Source organism: Coregonus clupeaformis, chromosome 28 (genome assembly GCF_020615455.1).
Source record: "Coregonus clupeaformis isolate EN_2021a chromosome 28, ASM2061545v1, whole genome shotgun sequence".
Taxonomy (NCBI): Eukaryota; Metazoa; Chordata; class Actinopteri; order Salmoniformes; family Salmonidae; genus Coregonus; species Coregonus clupeaformis.
The window spans coordinates 26141145-26158808 of NC_059219.1; the positions used below are offsets into that span (position 1 = coordinate 26141145).

Below are 17664 nucleotides of genomic sequence, written 5' to 3' on the forward strand. Positions count from 1 at the left end.
GTGGCAAGCAGAGCCAGCACCATGTTGAGTTGAGTGGTAGAAGGCTGCGACATGGATATGTGACATGTTGCTGTGTGTTTGCTGTATTATATATAGTTCTTGAAACATGCTACATTTTGTTCCAAAGCAGGGGGAATTCACCACACCTATCCTTCACAGCACAATGGAAGAAACAGAGAAGGTAAGTCTGTGACTGACTTTGTGATTCTACCTGGCTCTTTACTAACCATGATCCTGAGGGATATGGGGTATAAATGGACACACCTAGACTTCTATTCGTCTTTACTAACCATGCTTCAGTCCATGCATGCCTCCGTTGGACTGTGGGTGCATGAATATGGTGATCTTTCCTCTTATTAACAACTGTGAACATTTCACCAGTGCAAAAGGTACCACAATTTGAATTGTAATTTTAAACAAGGCCAGCATTATAAAAAAAGTATTTAAAGATTGGACACAACTGGGCCAACTTGCAATGGAAGACGTCCATATACCAGCATGCACTGAGCATGACCTCTGAACTTTGCCTGAATGGGAATGTCAAGAGCTGCAACCAAAATATGAACTCTTCATGAGTGAATTTATACACAAGCAAACTGATTAAAGAGTTTTTTCTGGTTTTTTTTGTTTACTTTTTTTAACACAGGACCTTTCCTAAATCCACAAAGATTGAGACTGTAGATTTGTAAGCACGGAGAGTTTGTATAAACTGTGAAGTGAAGTGTATTGCTGGTGAGGAGCAGTCTACCCTGAACCTGACCAGCATAACATGAGGAGGGACATCTTTTCTTCGCGCAATGATGATGTCATTCGTCCAATGTCACTTGTCCAATGCCACTTCTATGACCAGAATCGTGTCTTATACCTAATCCAAGTACCTAAAAGATGAACTATACATAGGTAAAGCTAAGTTAAATCAAGTCAGTGTCTTATATAATGATTATTGGACGAATACAATTATTCCATCAGATGTAAGTGTTATTTTAGCGTTGACTTTGCATAAACTAATTTATTTATTAAATAAGTTCAACATTTTACATTGGACCTAAGCTATAGTATAGCTTCTCTCTGTCGCTTCAGTATTACAACACTTTTTACCTCCTCATAATTTCTTCAACCATATTCTGATGATTTCAGTGTATCGCTGCTTATCAATTCCTCGACCAAACTTTATTTATTGAAAACATGGAAATAGATTGTATTTTGTTTATTTTCTGTATTAGTTACTACTTTTTCAATGAAATGTGTTTCCATCATATTCTTCAGAATATATAGTATTCAAACCTGTTTCCACTGGTGAAATGTTGATGGTATAAAGTTCTCTCTTTGTATTTAACCTCTCTGTGTGCATGTAAGTAAATGTTCAAATGTTCAAAAGTCTTTGTGTCTTCTTTCATCTAACATTAGCCTGTAATCCATTTCTGATACATCATAATCTGAAGGGACATATACACTTGGTCCAGGAATGTGCACATGCACATGCACACACAAAGTGGAACACTAAGGCTGTAGGCCAACCACCATGGGAACTCCCCACAGTGGTAATGGCACATCAATGACTTATGATCAATGACTCATGAAGTGGTTTTGGGAATTGGCAGGGGAGCCCATCTCATGTCCGGGTCAGAGTAAAGAAGAGTGCCCCCTGGCCTGATTACATGGTAAGTACACTGAAAAAATATGATTTACCATTCAAATACATTGTAAGGGTTCCTCATTTTTGGAAAACAATGGCAATTGCCAGAAATATTGGAAAATTTGCTGTTTCAGGCATACATGCCAGGAACTGCCGGAGGAAGAAATCGATATCATGACGGACAAAAAGTAAATAGATTGATTTACTCTGGATATTTTTCCATTACAATGATATCAACTACTCATAGGTTGTTATCAAATCAACAGTTAGCATGGAGGGAATGGCACAGGAAATGGGTTCAGATAAGTTATTTCACGGTCAATGCAAACAATGTCTGAACATTCCCTCTTTCTGTTTTTAAAGTCACAGTCGGGAGCAAGAGGTCCCAAGAAATTTAATGTAAGTCTTGCTCAGCCAAAACATATTGGTGAATTGCCCAACGGAAGGACTGTAGTTTTGAGCATCAAAATAAATCCATATAATTCAATCGCTATTTTTGTCCAATGAATCAAGAAATCAATCAATAAACCGATCCATTTTTTATTTGTGGTTCAAGAGACAGAAACAAGAAAACAGAGACCCTCAGCCTGACCCTGAATCCTATACAGAGAGGGATGTCGACTATGAGACAGAAAGAGACTGGGAGACACCAACAGAGATGGAGGGAGAGAGAGAGGGAAAGGGTGGAGATGGAGAGAGAGAGATGAAGATGGAGGGAGAGAGAGAAGAACCCATAGCAGCAGAGGAGGAGGAAGAGACACAATGGGAAAGACAGAGAGAGAGGGGGATGGTGGAACAGAAAGGAAAAGAGATGGAAGGAGAGATATACCATGATGCAGAAAGAGAGGGAGAGGAGGAGAGAAGTGGCGACTCTGAGTGGGACACGGAGGAAGACGGTGAATACGAGAGGGAGAGAGAGAGGGAAAGGATGGAGATGGAGAGAGAGAGGATGGAGATGGAGAGAGAGAGGGAAGCAGAACTGGAGTTGCAAAGAGCGAAAATAGAGAGGGAGAGAGAACTAGAGAGGGAGAAAATGGAAAAGGAGAGAGATCTGCAAATGGAGAGGGAGAGTGAACTAGAGAGGGAGAGAACAGAGATGGAGGGAGGCAGAGACCTGGACAGGGAGAGAGAGGAGTGGGAGAGAACAGAGATGGAGGGAGGCAGAGACTTGGACAGGGAGAGAGAGGAGTGGGAGAGACGGAGGCAGGCAATGGAAAGAGAGAGAGGAAGACAAGAAGAGTATGAGGAGGAAGGAGGAGGAAGACCCTATCCAGGGCCAGAATGGGACTATTTGAAGGTAAACTCACACACATCCCTCAATCTAAGTCCTGTGAAGATGACATGATAAAAACGGCTGTTCTGTTATCGTCATCTAACATATATTTCTATCAAACTCCTTTTTGTGTTCCTTTTTGAGTGGTTCCTTCTGTTTTCTAAAGGGTGCACCCGGTGAAAATGGACTTCAGGGACCCAAGGTGACTACCAATCATTTTCAAATAATAAGTGTCTTCAAATGGAGTGAAATAACAATGTCCTGGATCGGCCCCCATATCTCTACAGTACCACGTTGCAATAAGGAACCCTTTATAAATAGTTTGTTAAGGGTGTATAAGACGTTTGTGACAATATATTATTAATTTGTTGATCAGTGATACCCTGTGCATGGCAGACAATTCACACCATCTTTACTACAGTATCACAAGCACCAAAATGACGAGAACTACTTGTTTTATAGTCTGTAACTCTCTTATAAATCAATGCAAACCTTTGATAAAGGGTACCTTAATGTAATTTCAACCCAGTCTGTCCTTACGTCACTATACAATGTCACCAGGTCACAACATCAAACGTGTCATCGCTCCCCTTCTACCCACATCTCATTATCAGTGTCTCACACATGCACACACACACACACACACACACACACACACACACACACACACCTACCTACCTACCCACATCTTCCCCTATAAGCTCAGACAGAATGTTGGTCTTTGATGTCCCCAGAGTTCTATTTCTGATCCCCTCATGACGCAGTGGATTAATAATGTGGTATTAATAATTCTGTCTGTTAGTTGGTGGCGTCGATACAAAAGATATCCTTGAAAAACTCAATGGACTTTTTTTCTCTCCGACAATCACTTTGTAACTCATTTGTTGACAATTCTCTTTGTTGTACAAGGGGGAACTTGGTGAAAAAGGACACAAGGTAAATGCTTTTCGAATTCAGTAATGTGACAGAGCAAAGCCCGACCCAAGGTATTTTTAAGCAGTCATGTTGTGAACATTTAAGTATTTGTATTTATTGAAATATCTAACTAGAAGGACTCCTGCACACTGTACTGTATATTTGCAAATGAAACGTATCTAATTGCCATTATTGTGTTGTTGTGCTTTTAGGGTGAGCCAGGTATTGGCCACAGAGGTCCTGTGGGACAGGCTGGTCCACCCGGAACTAAGGTAGACTCCCACACCATCACTAAGCTCTGCCCCCTACTTAGTCTAAAACGATTTAGCTTTAACTGGCTTCAATTGACAATTTTGTCACTTGAGGGCCTGATTGTTGCTATGGAGATACAATAGTCTAGAGGAAACACTGAACTTCAGTAGCTGCTGGAGAAATACCAACACTATCCTTACCTGTCTCCTATTTGCTGTCCCGCCCCCCTCTCTCTGTGATTGTCTTTCTGTCTCTCTTTCTCTTTCAATTAATTTGTGAATTGTTGTTATCTTCCATTTACAAACCAAAACACTAAAACGTATGGAATTAATAACTGCAAGGGAATTATCATTTAAATGATACCAGTGCAGTAATTAGAGCAATGATAAAAATACAAATAATCACTTTCTATCTTTGTCCCTCTGTCTCTCATTCTCTCATTCTCTCCTTCTGTCTGTCTGTCTGTCTGTCTGTCTGTCTGTCTCTGTCTCTGTCTCTGTCTCTGTCTCTGTCTCTGTCTCTGTCTCTGTCTCTGTCTCTTTCTCTTTATCTCTATGTCTGCCTGTCTGTCTCTCTCTGTCTCTCTTTCTGTCTGTGTCTGCATGTCTGTCCTTCTCCCTCTGTCAGGGTGAGCCTGGTGAACCGGGTCCCTCTGGAGCTCAGGGTATTCAGGGTGTCCGTGGTAACCCCGGTATCTCAGGTTTTCAGGGTCTGCGGGGCCTACCAGGAGACCCAGGAGAGGCGGGGAGAGAGGTGAGGAGCTCCAGGCCTTGTAGTTTTAGTTATAAGAAACTCCAGGCCTTGTAGTTTTAGCCTATTTCCTGGTCAGATCATGTGGTCCAAAAAATGTTGCCGCCCAATTTATGTCAAATTCAGCACTAACCAGAAAGCCAGAACAAAGATATGTTTTCAAAGGGCAAAAATACTGCCTACTAAGTAGGAAGATAATTGTTATAAAGCATGATGTGTTCTTACTGCTTTTGTTCATCTGTAGGGGGACAGGGGTAGAAGGGGTAAGAACGGATCATCCGGGACTCCAGGAACTAAAGGGAAACCTGGAATAGAGGTATGGAGAAATATAACTTGCCCTAGGCATTGTTTGCCTTCCTATGGTTATCATGTAACATAATGGATGTTTTCTGTTTACCAAAGGGTCCACCTGGTCTACCTGGGACGAAAGGAGATAAGGGCGACAGTATCCCGGGGGAACCAGGCGTCAGGGGTGTGGTTGGGATCACAGGTCGCAGGGTGAGACGGAACAATGGGCTTCATGACCTCAGAGATAGATTCTTGGCAGCATTGTAAAAGATAGAAAAGCTGCTCATCATGACGCAGTAACAACAGGATGGCACAACATGCACCATTTTTATATTTGTGATGTGTTTTTGTTTGTGACAGGGTGAAAAGGGCACTGCAGGAGTCATAGGAGCCCCAGGACACACTGTGAGTTAACATCATCACCTTTCATGATATGGACAGTCCAGAGGAGGCTGGTGGGAGAAGCTAAGAAGGACGGCTCATTTTAATGGCTGGAATGCAATAAATCGAACGCCGTCAAATGTGGTTTCCAGATGTTATGTGTTTGATAACATTCCAGCCACTAGAATGAGCCCATCCTCCTATAGCTCTTCCCACCAGCCTACTCTGGTACAGTCATGTAGTTAAGGACATTTGTTACATAGCTACCTTGACCCTTGACCTCTTTTACTTAGGGTCCAAAGGGCTTCCCGGGCAGCAAAGGAGCAAAGGTAGGTTGACGGTTACTTCTTTGATGACATGGTAATTTTGGTAGACTATTCTGTGAAAAAATTATAATAAGGTGCGATTGAGTGGGTCTTACTAAATACTTTTAGATTTTAGATTTTCATACACTCATACATCCACTCAGGTTCTCCAGATAATTTAGATACTTTTACTTTAGAGATAGTTTTAAAGATGGTTTTGACAGCCCGGTGTTTCAGAGTTCAGTCAAATTCTCTGCTCGTTCTATTGAAGTGTCACTTCTGTCTCTTCAAACCCTCTTTAGAACCCTATTTTTTAAACATGTTTCAACACTCACCATGTGGCCAGTCTATTTCAATTAACTTCAGTTGATTTTTGTGTGTATATAGGGATGTGGAGAATGAACATGAAGAGTCCATTTTTATATGTAACTACCTGATACAGCCATATAGTATATAGTTTGTGTTTTCTACACACAGACTTCAAATAAATAGTATCTCATAGACCCATGCAGGCTGGGCACCATTTGGTGTATGACACTAAAATACAAACACTGTAAATCAATCAATCAATCATAGTATGAATGTTATAAGCCATTGATTCCTTTCATAAAATACCTACTGACATAATATATTTTCACAGGGTGACAGAGGTTTAGCAGGAGTACAAGGAGAGAGGGTGAGGTATACATGACATAAGTACTACACTAAGAGTGTTTTGTGCATGATTCATTAATATATGATGTACCTTCTTTATGTTTAGGGAAGCCCTCTCCAAATCCAGGGACCCAGAGGCTACAAGGGCTTAAAAGGAGAAGGGGTGAGAAACAAGTCCCCGAAAACAAGTCCCCCAAAATGTATTTTGAATGCTAATTTATGTTCTAGAGCAATCCTCCTTAAAAAAATGTTATTTTAGAGAGATAGCTTTTGCATTATCACATTGTGTGTTTTCCCGCTGAAGAGGCTGTTTATCTGTTATGTTTGTTTGTTTTAGGGAGAGCGAGGCTCCCCAGGTTTCGATGGAGATAAAGGCGAGAAGGGAGAGGACGGGCCCCCGGGGTTCAAAGTGCATGAAATAACATTTTATGTGGAAAAAAGAGAGAAAGAAAGATTGTTAATAGATTTAAAGAAAGAGAGTCAAACACCAACAGAAAGAGAAAATACATTATCCATAACATGGAAGCCAAAGCACGAACTGTTCTAACGTTCAGCTTTTTGCTCTCCATCCGAAGGGCCTCAAAGGAGAAGCAGGGGCCAAAGGAGCCATGGGGCTGTTTGGGGTCCGCGGACCAGTGGGCCAGAAGGTCCGTAGGAAATACAGCATGTATCAATCTACAGGCTACATGGAACCACTGTTATCAGATCTATGCTGCTACGTGTATGCTCACTGTTGTTCTGTGCTTCCAGGGAGATACTGGCGAGCCTGGAGTCAATGGAGAAGTGGTGGGTATTTATCTGACACACTTTAACAGTGTCCAAATAAACAGGATCAGTATAACTGTATATATACTATGGTGGCGTGGAATGTGGTCAAAAACAGGCTTTGTTGATTGGCTTGTTGTTGTCACAGGGTCGTAATGGGGACGATGGATTGGACGGAGCCACAGGAGCCAAAGGAGACATGGGACTCCAGGGACAGAAGGGAGATCAGGTGAGGAGAGTGTGGCATAGAGCATAGAAATTAGAGACAAATAGAACCTGTCATCTGTTATGTTGTGAATCATTATACAGTCATTCTATTCTGTTCCATTCTGATATTCTATTCCTAGGGTGACAGAGGTGAACCTGGTTTACCGGGGGATACTGGGCAGACAGGAGAGAAGGTGAGGGCTTGATCATAATGTATTAGGCATGTTAATGAGATGGTAATGCAATGATCAAAGGTAACTCTTGGTTGTGGTTGTTGCACAGGGATTCCGAGGCCTACCTGGACGCATAGGAAGCACTGGGCTTGATGGAGAAAAGGTTAGTTGCCTGCTGTGGGAATCAATACAATGATCACAACAACACATTGTGCTCCAGGAAGCATCGTCAGTACCACTCACCCACAAAAGTCAAGGTTTACAGTAGTGGCAACTAGCTGCCACACGCTGGATACAATTTAGTATACTGTTCAATCCTCTGACCTAATAGGTCACTGTCAAACTATGGTCAATGGTTGCACAGTTTCAGACACAGTTTCAGTGGAAATTGAAGTATTTAATCCTTGTTTGACACAGGGAGAGATGGGGATTCCTGGAACCCCAGGACTTCCAGGGATCAATGGACTCACAGGACGGAAGGTAAGCACAAACACAGTAATTCCAATCTCCAAGGGTGTCTGATGGGGTTGGGATATGCAAGAAAAACATTTCCATTTCACACATACACACTTGTATATGTGAAACAGGACAAATATAAGCACCCACCTAATTATTTATTAATTATTTATATACACACACAAATCAAAATCATTCTCACTAATCTTCTGAAAAGTGTTGATTGTGATGTGTTGTGTTGATGTGTTGTGTTGATGTGATGTGTTGATATGTTGTGTTGATGTGTTGTGTTGATATGTTGTGTTGATGTGTTGTGTTGATGTGATGTGTTGATGTATTGTGTTGATGTGTTGTGTTGATGTGTTGTGTTGTGTTGATGTGTTGATGTGTTGTGTTGATGTGTTGATGTGTTGTGTTGTGTTGATGTGTTGTGTTGTTGTGTTGTTGTGTTGATGTGTTGATGTGTTGATGTGTTGATGTGTTGATGTGTTGTGTTGATGTGTAGGGGGAAAAAGGGAACGAGGGTATCAATGGAGTAGAGGGAGCCCCAGGACTGAAAGGAGAGAAGGTTGGTTCAAATCACATGTAAATATCTGCCTTTATTAGACCGATAGAATACAATCGCTCGTTGAAATTATTACTATTCATATTCTACGTACTACAGAGGAATGTGGAAATATTCATATAGTTCTTGAAGCATTATGTTTTTCTCCCATCATGCACCATTCATGTTGTCCCTGTCTTGTGCAGGGCACCACTGGTTTCCCAGGGTTCCCTGGGTTTAAGGGGTCAGCAGGGACACCAGGAAGTGATGGAGCGGAGGGGCGACCAGGAAGTAATGGGTCCAAGGGAGAGACAGGAACCAAGGTAGATTGAGGTTGCCTTCCGGTCAAGGTTATTATAGTAAATGAAAACTGAAACTAAAATAAAAACTAAAATTGGTAAAACTATTTAGTAAATTGAAATAAAAATATTTGAAAAACTTAAACTGTACTGAAACTATTATCTTTGCCTGCAAAACTAACTAAAATAGTTTATTTTTCTTCTAATTTTGGGGCAAAACTAATTTAAAATTGAGTTTTCGAGGTTCTGAATCTGGTGGTTATAGGCCTAGCTTGTGCATCACTATCACTAGCTATCACTAGCTAACAGGGAAGAAATCCAAGGGTGAGCACGGAGCGTGACTGGGCCAAGCAAGAACAGCTTGTGAAGTTAATGGAGCCGTTCGCAATACATACCGACCAACTTCAAACTGACAGCCAAACTGATGTGGTACTGTGCCTTCTCAACCTTGAGGCACACTTGCAGTCAACTACTGTTGCAAAACAGTTGGCACAGGTCCTCCTGAAGTCACTGCATGAGCGCTTCGCATGCATACTGAATGGCAGCCAACTTCAATCCAACAAGGCATGAAGTGCCCCGTGTGAGATGGGGAAATACCTGGAAGAGGTAAAGGAGGGCATGTTTACAGAGTCACCTCTCCAGTTCTGGCAGGCAAATGGCTGTTTATCCAAAGCTGTGCTCTGTGGCACTAGATCTGGTTTCTGCACCTGCATCCCAAGTGTTTGTGGAGAGAATATTCTCTGTCTGTGGACAACTGTCATCAAATGAACACCTCTCTTGAAGATAAACCAGAAAATCTTGTTTGCTTGAACAGAAACAAACACACACACACACAAGCTGGCTGGCTGTGAACTGATAGGTATGTATCATGACTTAATTTGTAGTTTTTGTGTCAGATAAAGGTACAGGTACTTGATTCTTCTTCTACTAAAGTTAAAAAAGCAAAGGGATTGGTGTAAACATGAGTTTCCTTCCACAATATTTCTTGCACCAGTCTAGGCACTTATCCTTCCAATCCAATTCACAATAGGATTGATTTATAATTTACACCTAACCAAACCTATGTCCTGGCCACGGAGTTGTATGGAGTACTCTAGTGGCCAAAAGCCTGTGTTTACAGTGGGGGGGGAAAGTATTTAGTCAGCCACCAATTGTGCAAGTTCTCCCACTTAAAAAGATGAGAGAGGCCTGTAATTTTCATCATAGGTACACGTCAACTATGACAGACAAATTGAGGAAAAAAATTCCAGAAAATCACATTTTAGGATTTTTAATGAATTTATTTGCAAATTATGGTGGAAAATAAGTATTTGGTCACCTACAAACAAGCAAGATTTCTGGCTCTCACAGACCTGTAACTTCTTCTTTAAGAGGCTCCTCTGTCCTCCACTCGTTACCTGTATTAATGGCACCTGTTTGAACTTGTTATCAGTATAAAAGACACCTGTCCACAACCTCAAACAGTCACACTCCAAACTCCACTATGGCCAAGACCAAAGAGCTGTCAAAGGACACCAGAAACAAAATTGTAGACCTGCACCAGGCTGGGAAGACTAAATCTGCAATAGGTAAGCAGCTTGGTTTGAAGAAATCAACTGTGGGAGCAATTATTAGGAAATGGAAGACATACAAGACCACTGATAATCTCCCTCGATCTGGGGCTCCACGCAAGATCTCACCCTGTGGGGTCAAAATGATCACAAGAACGGTGAGCAAAAATCCCAGAACCTAGTGAATGACCTGCAGAGAGCTGGGACCAAAGTAACAAAGCCTACCATCAGTAACACACTACGCCGCCAGGGACTCAAATCCTGCAGTGCCAGACGTGTCCCCCTGCTTAAGCCAGTACATGTCCAGGCCCGTCTGAAGTTTGCTAGAGTGCATTTGGATGATCCAGAAGAGGATTGGGAGAATGTCATATGGTCAGATGAAACCAAAATATAACTTTTTGGTAAAAACTCAACTCGTCGTGTTTGGAGGACAAAGAATGCTGAGTTGCATCCAAAGAACACCATACCTACTGTGAAGCATGGGGGTGGAAACATCATGCTTTGGGGCTGTTTTTCTGCAAAGGGACCAGGACGACTGATCCGTGTAAAGGAAATAATGAATGGGGCCGTGTATCGTGAGATTTTGAGTGAAAACCTCCTTCCATCAGCAAGGGCATTGAAGATGAAACGTGGCTGGGTCTTTCAGCATGACAATGATCCCAAACACACCGCCCGGGCAACGAAGGAGTGGCTTCGTAAGAAGCATTTCAAGGTCCTGGAGTGGCCTAGCCAGTCTCCAGATCTCAACCCCATAGAAAATCTTTGGAGGGAGTTGAAAGTCTGTGTTGCCCAGCGACAGCCCCAAAACATCACTGCTCTAGAGGAGATCTGCATGGAGGAATGGGCCAAAATACCAGCAACAGTGTGTGAAAACCTTGTAAAGACTTACAGAAAACGTTTGACCTGTGTCATTGCCAACAAAGGGTATATAACAAAGTATTGAGAAACTTTTGTTATTGACCAAATACTTATTTTCCACCATAATTTGCAAATAAATTCATAAAAAATCCTACAATGTGATTTTCTGGATTTTTTTTCTCATTTTGTCTGTCATAGTTGACATGTACCTATGATGAAAATTACAGGCCTCTCTCATCTTTTTAAGTGGGAGAACTTGCACAATTGGTGGCTGACTAAATACTTTTTTTCCCCACTGTACATGGGCAGCGCCATTGAGGACTTTCGACATTTTGATTTGGCATGACCTGATGGCCCGGTTGGAGTGGTGACAGCTGGGTCATCAGGAGGGATCAGCCAATTCATTTTACTAGTGAAGAAGAAAATGGACTATTTCATGATGGCGTCTGTGAGGGCTGTCCTTCCTGACACAGACGCCATCATGACACAGATACAGGGATGTTATGTTTATCCAAGTCTATGGTCCTGGCCATCATCTTACTGCCCCCCAGTGGCAAGAAGTGACATCCCCAAAAAACGAACTATAGGCCTAATGGCTAGCCTTCCATTGGCCACTTTCTGTCCCTAACACTAACACTAAAACTGAAACGAAATAATCTAAAAACGACATAGAAAGGTTTTTATCAAACTGAAACTAAATAAAAACTAGTCAATCAAGTCTGAAAACGAACTGAAACTAAACAGAATTTCAAAAAAAATCTAAAAACTAATAGAAATAAAAAACTAATCTTAAATCACCAAACTATAGTAACCTTGCTTCCGGTAACCTATTGTATATTGGTGTCATGGAAGCAGAATTTTGTGTGTACTCTGTGTCTGTTCGTGTGTCTGTGTGTCTGTCCGTGTGTCTGTGTGTCTGTGTGTCTGTCTGTGTATGTCTGTGTATGTGTCTGGCTCAGTCTGTCTGTCTGTCTGTCTGTCTGTCTGACTGTCTGTCTATGTCCTTCATGCATGCATAACAACAACAACAACAATAACAACCCCAGCCCAACCAACCCCAGAACCCAGTTTTGCCCAGTCACAGTGCACCTTAAAAAATCCACTTTCCACAAAAGTTACAACAATAAAAAAAGAACCAGACAACGTCATGATGAGATGAAACAAGCCTGATTACAGCAGGCACATTGTCCACCTATCAGAATGGCTGTCAGATAGATAGACAGGCAGGAGACTACATTCCAATGTCTAGCAACGCATAGGAAGGAAGAGAATAGAGGCATAATTAAGACACAGAAATGGGTCTAATTTCTGATGCGGCGGGAACGCTATCCAAACCTCTATGTTAATAACTCCTTTCAGCCACAATTAGTAGCCTGTTGATGTTGATAGGAGAGAAGGGATGGAGAGGATGTAATGAGAACGTTTTATCACAAAACATCTGGGTGTGTTAGATATTTATAGGATAACTAGTGAGGCAAGATAAGCCTAATGATCGGGTTGAGCTTTAGTTAGGCAACTACGTTGTAAGGAAGTATGTAGTAGAAAAGTATGTAGTAGGGAAGTACGTAGTAGGGAAGTACGTTGTAAGGAAGTATGTAGTAGAAAAGTATGTAGTAGGGAAGTATGTAGTAGGGAAGTACATAGTAGGGAAGTACGTAGTAGGAGAGTACGTAGTAGGGAAGTACGTAGTAGGGAAGTACATAGTAGGGAAGTATGTAGTAGGGAAGTACGTAGTAGGGAAGTACGTAGTAGGGAAGTACGTAGTAAGGAAGTACGTAGTAAGGAAGTACGTAGTAGGGAAGTACGTAGTAGGGAAGTACGTAGTAGGAGAGTACGTAGTAGGGAAGTACGTAGTAGGGAAGTACGTATTAGGGAAGTACGTAGTAGGGAAGTACGTAGTAGGGAAGTACGTAGTAGGGAAGTACGTAGTAGGGAAGTACGTAGTAGGGAAGTACGTAGTAGGGGAGTACGTAGTAGGAAAGTACGTAGTAAGGAAGTACGTAATAGGGAAGTACGTAGTAGGGAAGTACGTAGTAGGGAAGTACGTTTTAGGGAAGTACGTAGTAGGGGAGTACGTAGTAGGAAAGTACGTAGTAGGGAAGTACGTAATAGGGAAGTACGTAGTAGGGAAGTACGTAGTAGGGAAGTACGTAGTAGGGAAGTACGTAGTAGGGAAGTATGTGTTCCTCTTATAATAGTATACAATTTTTGTAAAATGGAATTTAGAGTGAAGGATGTTGTTGGTTTGTATTTATATGTGAGAGAGTGTGTGTGTAAGTGTGTCTGTCTGTGTGTGTGCCTATCTGTGCCTGCCTGTTTGTGCATGTGCCTGTGAGCGCACATGTACGTGGGCTTGCTAGCATGCTCAGCACCTGTGTGAGTAAGTGCGTTCTCAATTTGACTGTGTTGTTGTCCCAGGGAGAGAGGGGCAGGAGAGGCAGAGGGAAGCCTTGTCAGACAGGACCACCTGGAACTCCAGGACAAAGAGGAGGCAGTGTAAGCTACTTCCCAGACCAGACACATCCCTTAGCAAAAACTATTGCAGCCAGAGTGCAGTATAACTGCAGTTAGAGTGCAGTAAAACTGCAGTTAGAGTGCAGTAAAACTGCAGTTAGAGTGCAGTAGAACTGCAGTTAGAGTGCAGTAGAACTGTAGTATGCTGCAAATACTGCGTCCACAATACATTTTTTTTACTGCAGTAATTTTGCAGTGTAACTGCAGTTAGTGTGCAGTAGAACTGCAGTTCAACTGCAGTACACTGCAGTTCAACTGCAGTACACTGCAGTTATTCTGCAATTACTGTGTCCAAAATATCACAGTTTACGGCAGTTACTGCACTTTTACTGCAGTTTCAAAACCGAAATATTTTTTTGTAAAGGACAGCACTCACACATATGTTGTTGTTAATGTATCAATACCTAATGGGAGTTACTGTCCCTAGGCTGGTTGACAGTAATAATTGCTGTGATAATAACCAGTGTGTCTTTTCCAGGGAGAGCTTGGAAAAGAGGGACTAAAGGGAGAGAAAGGGGAACCTGGACTCTCTGTAAGTGCATCTTACTTATACACATTTACATTTACATTTACGTCATTTAGCAGACGCTCTTATCCAGAGCGACTTACAAATTGGTGCATTCACCTTATAGCCAGTGGGATAACCACTTGACAATTATTTTTTTTTTGGTGGGGTTGGGTAAGGTGGGGGGTAGAATGATTACTTTATCCTATCCCAGGTATTCCTTAAAGAGGTGGGGTTTCAAATGTCTCCGGAAGGTGGTGAGTGACTCCGCTGTCCTGGCGTCGTGAGGGAGCTTGTTCCACCATTGGGGTGCCAGAGCAGTGAACAGTTTTGACTGGGCTGAGCGGGAACTGTGCTTCCGCAGAGGTAGGGGAGCCAGCAGGCCAGAGGTGGATGAACGCAATGCCCTCGTTTGGGTGTAGGGACTGATCAGAGCCTGAAGGTACGGAGGTGCCGTTCCCCTCACAGCTCCGTAGGCAAGCACCATGGTCTTGTAGCAGATGCAAGCTTCAACTGGAAGCCAATGGAGTGTGCGGAGGAGCGGGGTGACGTGAGAGAACTTGGGAAGGTTGAACACCAGACGGGCTGCGGCATTCTGGATGAGTTGTAGGGGTTTAATGGCACAGGCAGGGAGCCCAGCCAACAGCGAGTTGCAGTAATCCAGACGGGAGATGAAAAGTGCCTGGATTAGGACCTGTGCCGCTTCCTGTGTAAGGCAGGGTCGTACTCTCCGAATGTTGTAGAGCATGAATCTACAGGATCGGGTCACCGCCTTGATGTTAGCGGAGAACGACAGGGTGTTGTCCAGGGTCACGCCAAGGCTCTTCGCACTCTGGGAGGAGGACACAACGGAGTTGTCAACCGTGATGGCGAGATCATGGAACGGGCAGTCCTTCCCCGGGAGGAAGAGCAGCTCCGTCTTGCCAAGGTTCAGCTTGAGGTGGTGATCCGTCATCCATACTGATATGTCTGCCAGACATGCAGAGATGCGATTTGCCACCTGGTTATCAGAAGGGGGAAAGGAGAAGATTAGTTGTGTGTCGTCTGCGTAGCAATGATAGGAGAGGCCATGTGAGGATATGACAGAGCCAAGTGAATTGGTGTATAGCGAGAATAGGAAAGGGCCTAGAACTGAGCCCTGGGCGACACCAGTGGTGAGAGCACGTGGTGCGGAGACAGCTTCTCGCCACGCCACTTGGTAGGAGCGACCGGTCAGGTAGGACGCAATCCAAGAGTGAGCCGCGCCGTAGATGCCCAGCTCGGAGAGGGTGGAGAGGAGGATCTGATGGTTCACAGTATCAAAGGCAGCAGACAGGTCTAGAAGGACACGAGCAGAGGAGAGAGAGTTAGCTTTAGCAGTGCGGAGAGCCTCCGTGACACAGAGAAGAGCAGTCTCAGTTGAATGACCAGTCTTGAAACCTGACTGGTTTGGATCAAGAAGGTCATTCTGAGAGAGATAGCAAGAGAGTTGGCTAAAGACGGCACGCTCAATAGTTTTGGAGAGAAAAGAAAGAAGGGATACTGGTCTGTAGTTGTTGACATCAGAGGGATCGAGTGTTGGTTTTTTGAGAAGGGGTGCAACTCTCGCTCTCTTGAAGATGGAAGGGACATAGCCAGCGGTCAAGGATGAGTTGATCAGCGAGGTGAGGTAAGGGAGAAGGTCACCGGAGATGGTCTGGAGAAGAGAGGAGGGGATAGGGTCAAGCGGGCAGGTTGTTGGGCGGCCGGCCATCACAAGTCCAAAAATATTATATCTGGAGAGAGAGGGGAGAAATAAGTCAAAGCATAGGGTAGGGCAGTGTGAGCAGGATCAGCAGTGTAATTTGACTTAACAAACGAGGATCGGATGTCGTCAACCTTCTTTTCAAAATGGTTGACGAAGTCATCCACAGAGAGGGAGGAGGGGGGGAGTGGGAGGAGGATTCAGCAGGGAGGAGAAGGTGGCAAAGAGCTTCCTAGGGTTAGAGGCAGATGCTTGGAATTTAGAGTGGTAGAAAGTGGCCTTAGCAGCAGAAACAGATGAAGAAAATGTAGAGAGGAGGGAGTGAAAAGATGCCAGGTCCGCAGGGAGTCTAGTTTTCCTCCATTTCCGCTCGGCTGCCCGGAGCCCTGTTCTGTGAGCTCGCAATGAGTCATCAAGCCACGGAGCTGGAGGGGAGGACCGAGCCGGCCGGGAGGATAGGGGACATAGAGAGTCAAAGGATGCAGAAAGGGAGGAGAGGAGGGTTGAGGAGGCAGAATCAGGAGATTGGAGGGAGAAGGATTGAGCAGAGGGAAGAGATGATAGGATGAAAGAGGAGAGAGTAGCGGGAGAGAGAGAGCGAAGGTTGCGACGGGGCATTACCATCTGAGTAGGGGCAGAGTGAGTAGTGTTGGAGGAGAGCGAGAGAGAAAAGGATACAAAGTAGTGGTCGGAGACATGGAGGGGAGTTGCAGTGAGATTAGTAGAAGAACAGCATCTAGTAAAGATGTGGTCAAGCGTATTGCCTGCCTTGTGAGTAGGGGACGGGGACGGTGAGAGGGTGAGGTCAAAAGAGGAGAGGAGTGGAAAGGAGGCAGAGAGAAATGAGTCAAAGGTAGACGTAGGGAGGTTGAAGTCCCCCAGAACTGTGAGGGGTGAGCCATCCTCAGGAAAGGAACTTGTCAAGCTCATTGATGAACTCTCCAAGGGAACCTGGAGGGCGATAAATGACAAGGATATTAAGCTTAAATGGGCAAGTGACTGTGACAGCATGGAATTCAAATGAGGAGATAGACAGATGGGTCAGGGGAAAAATAGAGAATGTCCACTTGGGAGAGATGAGGATTCCTGTGCCACCACCCCACTGACCAGATGCTCTCGGGGTATGCGAGAACACATGGTCAGACGAGGAGAGAGCAGTAGGAGTAGCAGTGTTTTCAGTGGTAATCCATGTTTCCGTCAGCGCCAAGAAGTTGAGGGACTGGAGGGTAGCATAGGCTGAGATGAACTATGCCTTGTTGGCAGCAGAACGGCAGTTCCAGAGGCTGCCTGAGACCTGGAACGCCACGTGGGTGGTGCGTGCAGGGACCACCAGGTTAGAGAGGCAGCAGCCACGTGGTGTGAGGCGTTTGTATAGCCTGTGCGGAGAGGAGAGAACAGGGATAGACAGAGGCATAGTTGACAGGCTGCAGAAAATGGCTACAATAATGCAAAGGATATCGGAATGAAATGAACTAAACATCTGGGAAAGGAGAGAGCGGGGCCTCCCTCACCACAACACCCAAATATAACTCTCCCAACTTCCACCTCTGAAACTATAATTGTTGTAAACTACAGCGGTTCAATGTTTTCTAGGAATAGACTAACTTAGTTTATTC

At 43.8% G+C, this 17664-nt stretch overlaps 2 protein-coding genes across 2 annotated transcripts in view; both read left to right on the plus strand.

Annotated features, from left to right (window-relative positions):
* Positions 1-905, plus strand: part of col7a1l (collagen type VII alpha 1-like) — a 70269-nt gene extending 69364 nt beyond the window's left edge. The window contains exons 78-79 of the mRNA XM_041853214.2: positions 128-181; positions 647-905. Of these exons, the coding sequence (XP_041709148.2) occupies positions 128-181; positions 647-658 (66 nt within the window). The 3' untranslated portion in view covers positions 659-905. The remainder of the gene's footprint in view (positions 1-127; positions 182-646) is intronic.
* A 1923-nt stretch (positions 906-2828) lies between these two features.
* The window catches only part of LOC121543915 (collagen alpha-1(VII) chain-like), a 20876-nt gene continuing 6040 nt past the window's right edge, over positions 2829-17664 (plus strand). Inside the window, exons 1-22 of the mRNA XM_041854050.1 lie at positions 2829-2933; positions 3076-3111; positions 3819-3845; positions 4037-4096; positions 4704-4829; positions 5071-5142; positions 5229-5324; positions 5475-5519; positions 5789-5824; positions 6441-6476; positions 6561-6617; positions 6792-6863; positions 7030-7101; positions 7205-7240; positions 7368-7448; positions 7567-7620; positions 7709-7762; positions 8017-8079; positions 8561-8623; positions 8806-8922; positions 13725-13802; positions 14299-14352. Of these exons, the coding sequence (XP_041709984.1) occupies positions 2847-2933; positions 3076-3111; positions 3819-3845; positions 4037-4096; positions 4704-4829; positions 5071-5142; positions 5229-5324; positions 5475-5519; positions 5789-5824; positions 6441-6476; positions 6561-6617; positions 6792-6863; positions 7030-7101; positions 7205-7240; positions 7368-7448; positions 7567-7620; positions 7709-7762; positions 8017-8079; positions 8561-8623; positions 8806-8922; positions 13725-13802; positions 14299-14352 (1422 nt within the window). The 5' untranslated portion in view covers positions 2829-2846. The remainder of the gene's footprint in view (positions 2934-3075; positions 3112-3818; positions 3846-4036; positions 4097-4703; positions 4830-5070; positions 5143-5228; positions 5325-5474; positions 5520-5788; positions 5825-6440; positions 6477-6560; positions 6618-6791; positions 6864-7029; positions 7102-7204; positions 7241-7367; positions 7449-7566; positions 7621-7708; positions 7763-8016; positions 8080-8560; positions 8624-8805; positions 8923-13724; positions 13803-14298; positions 14353-17664) is intronic.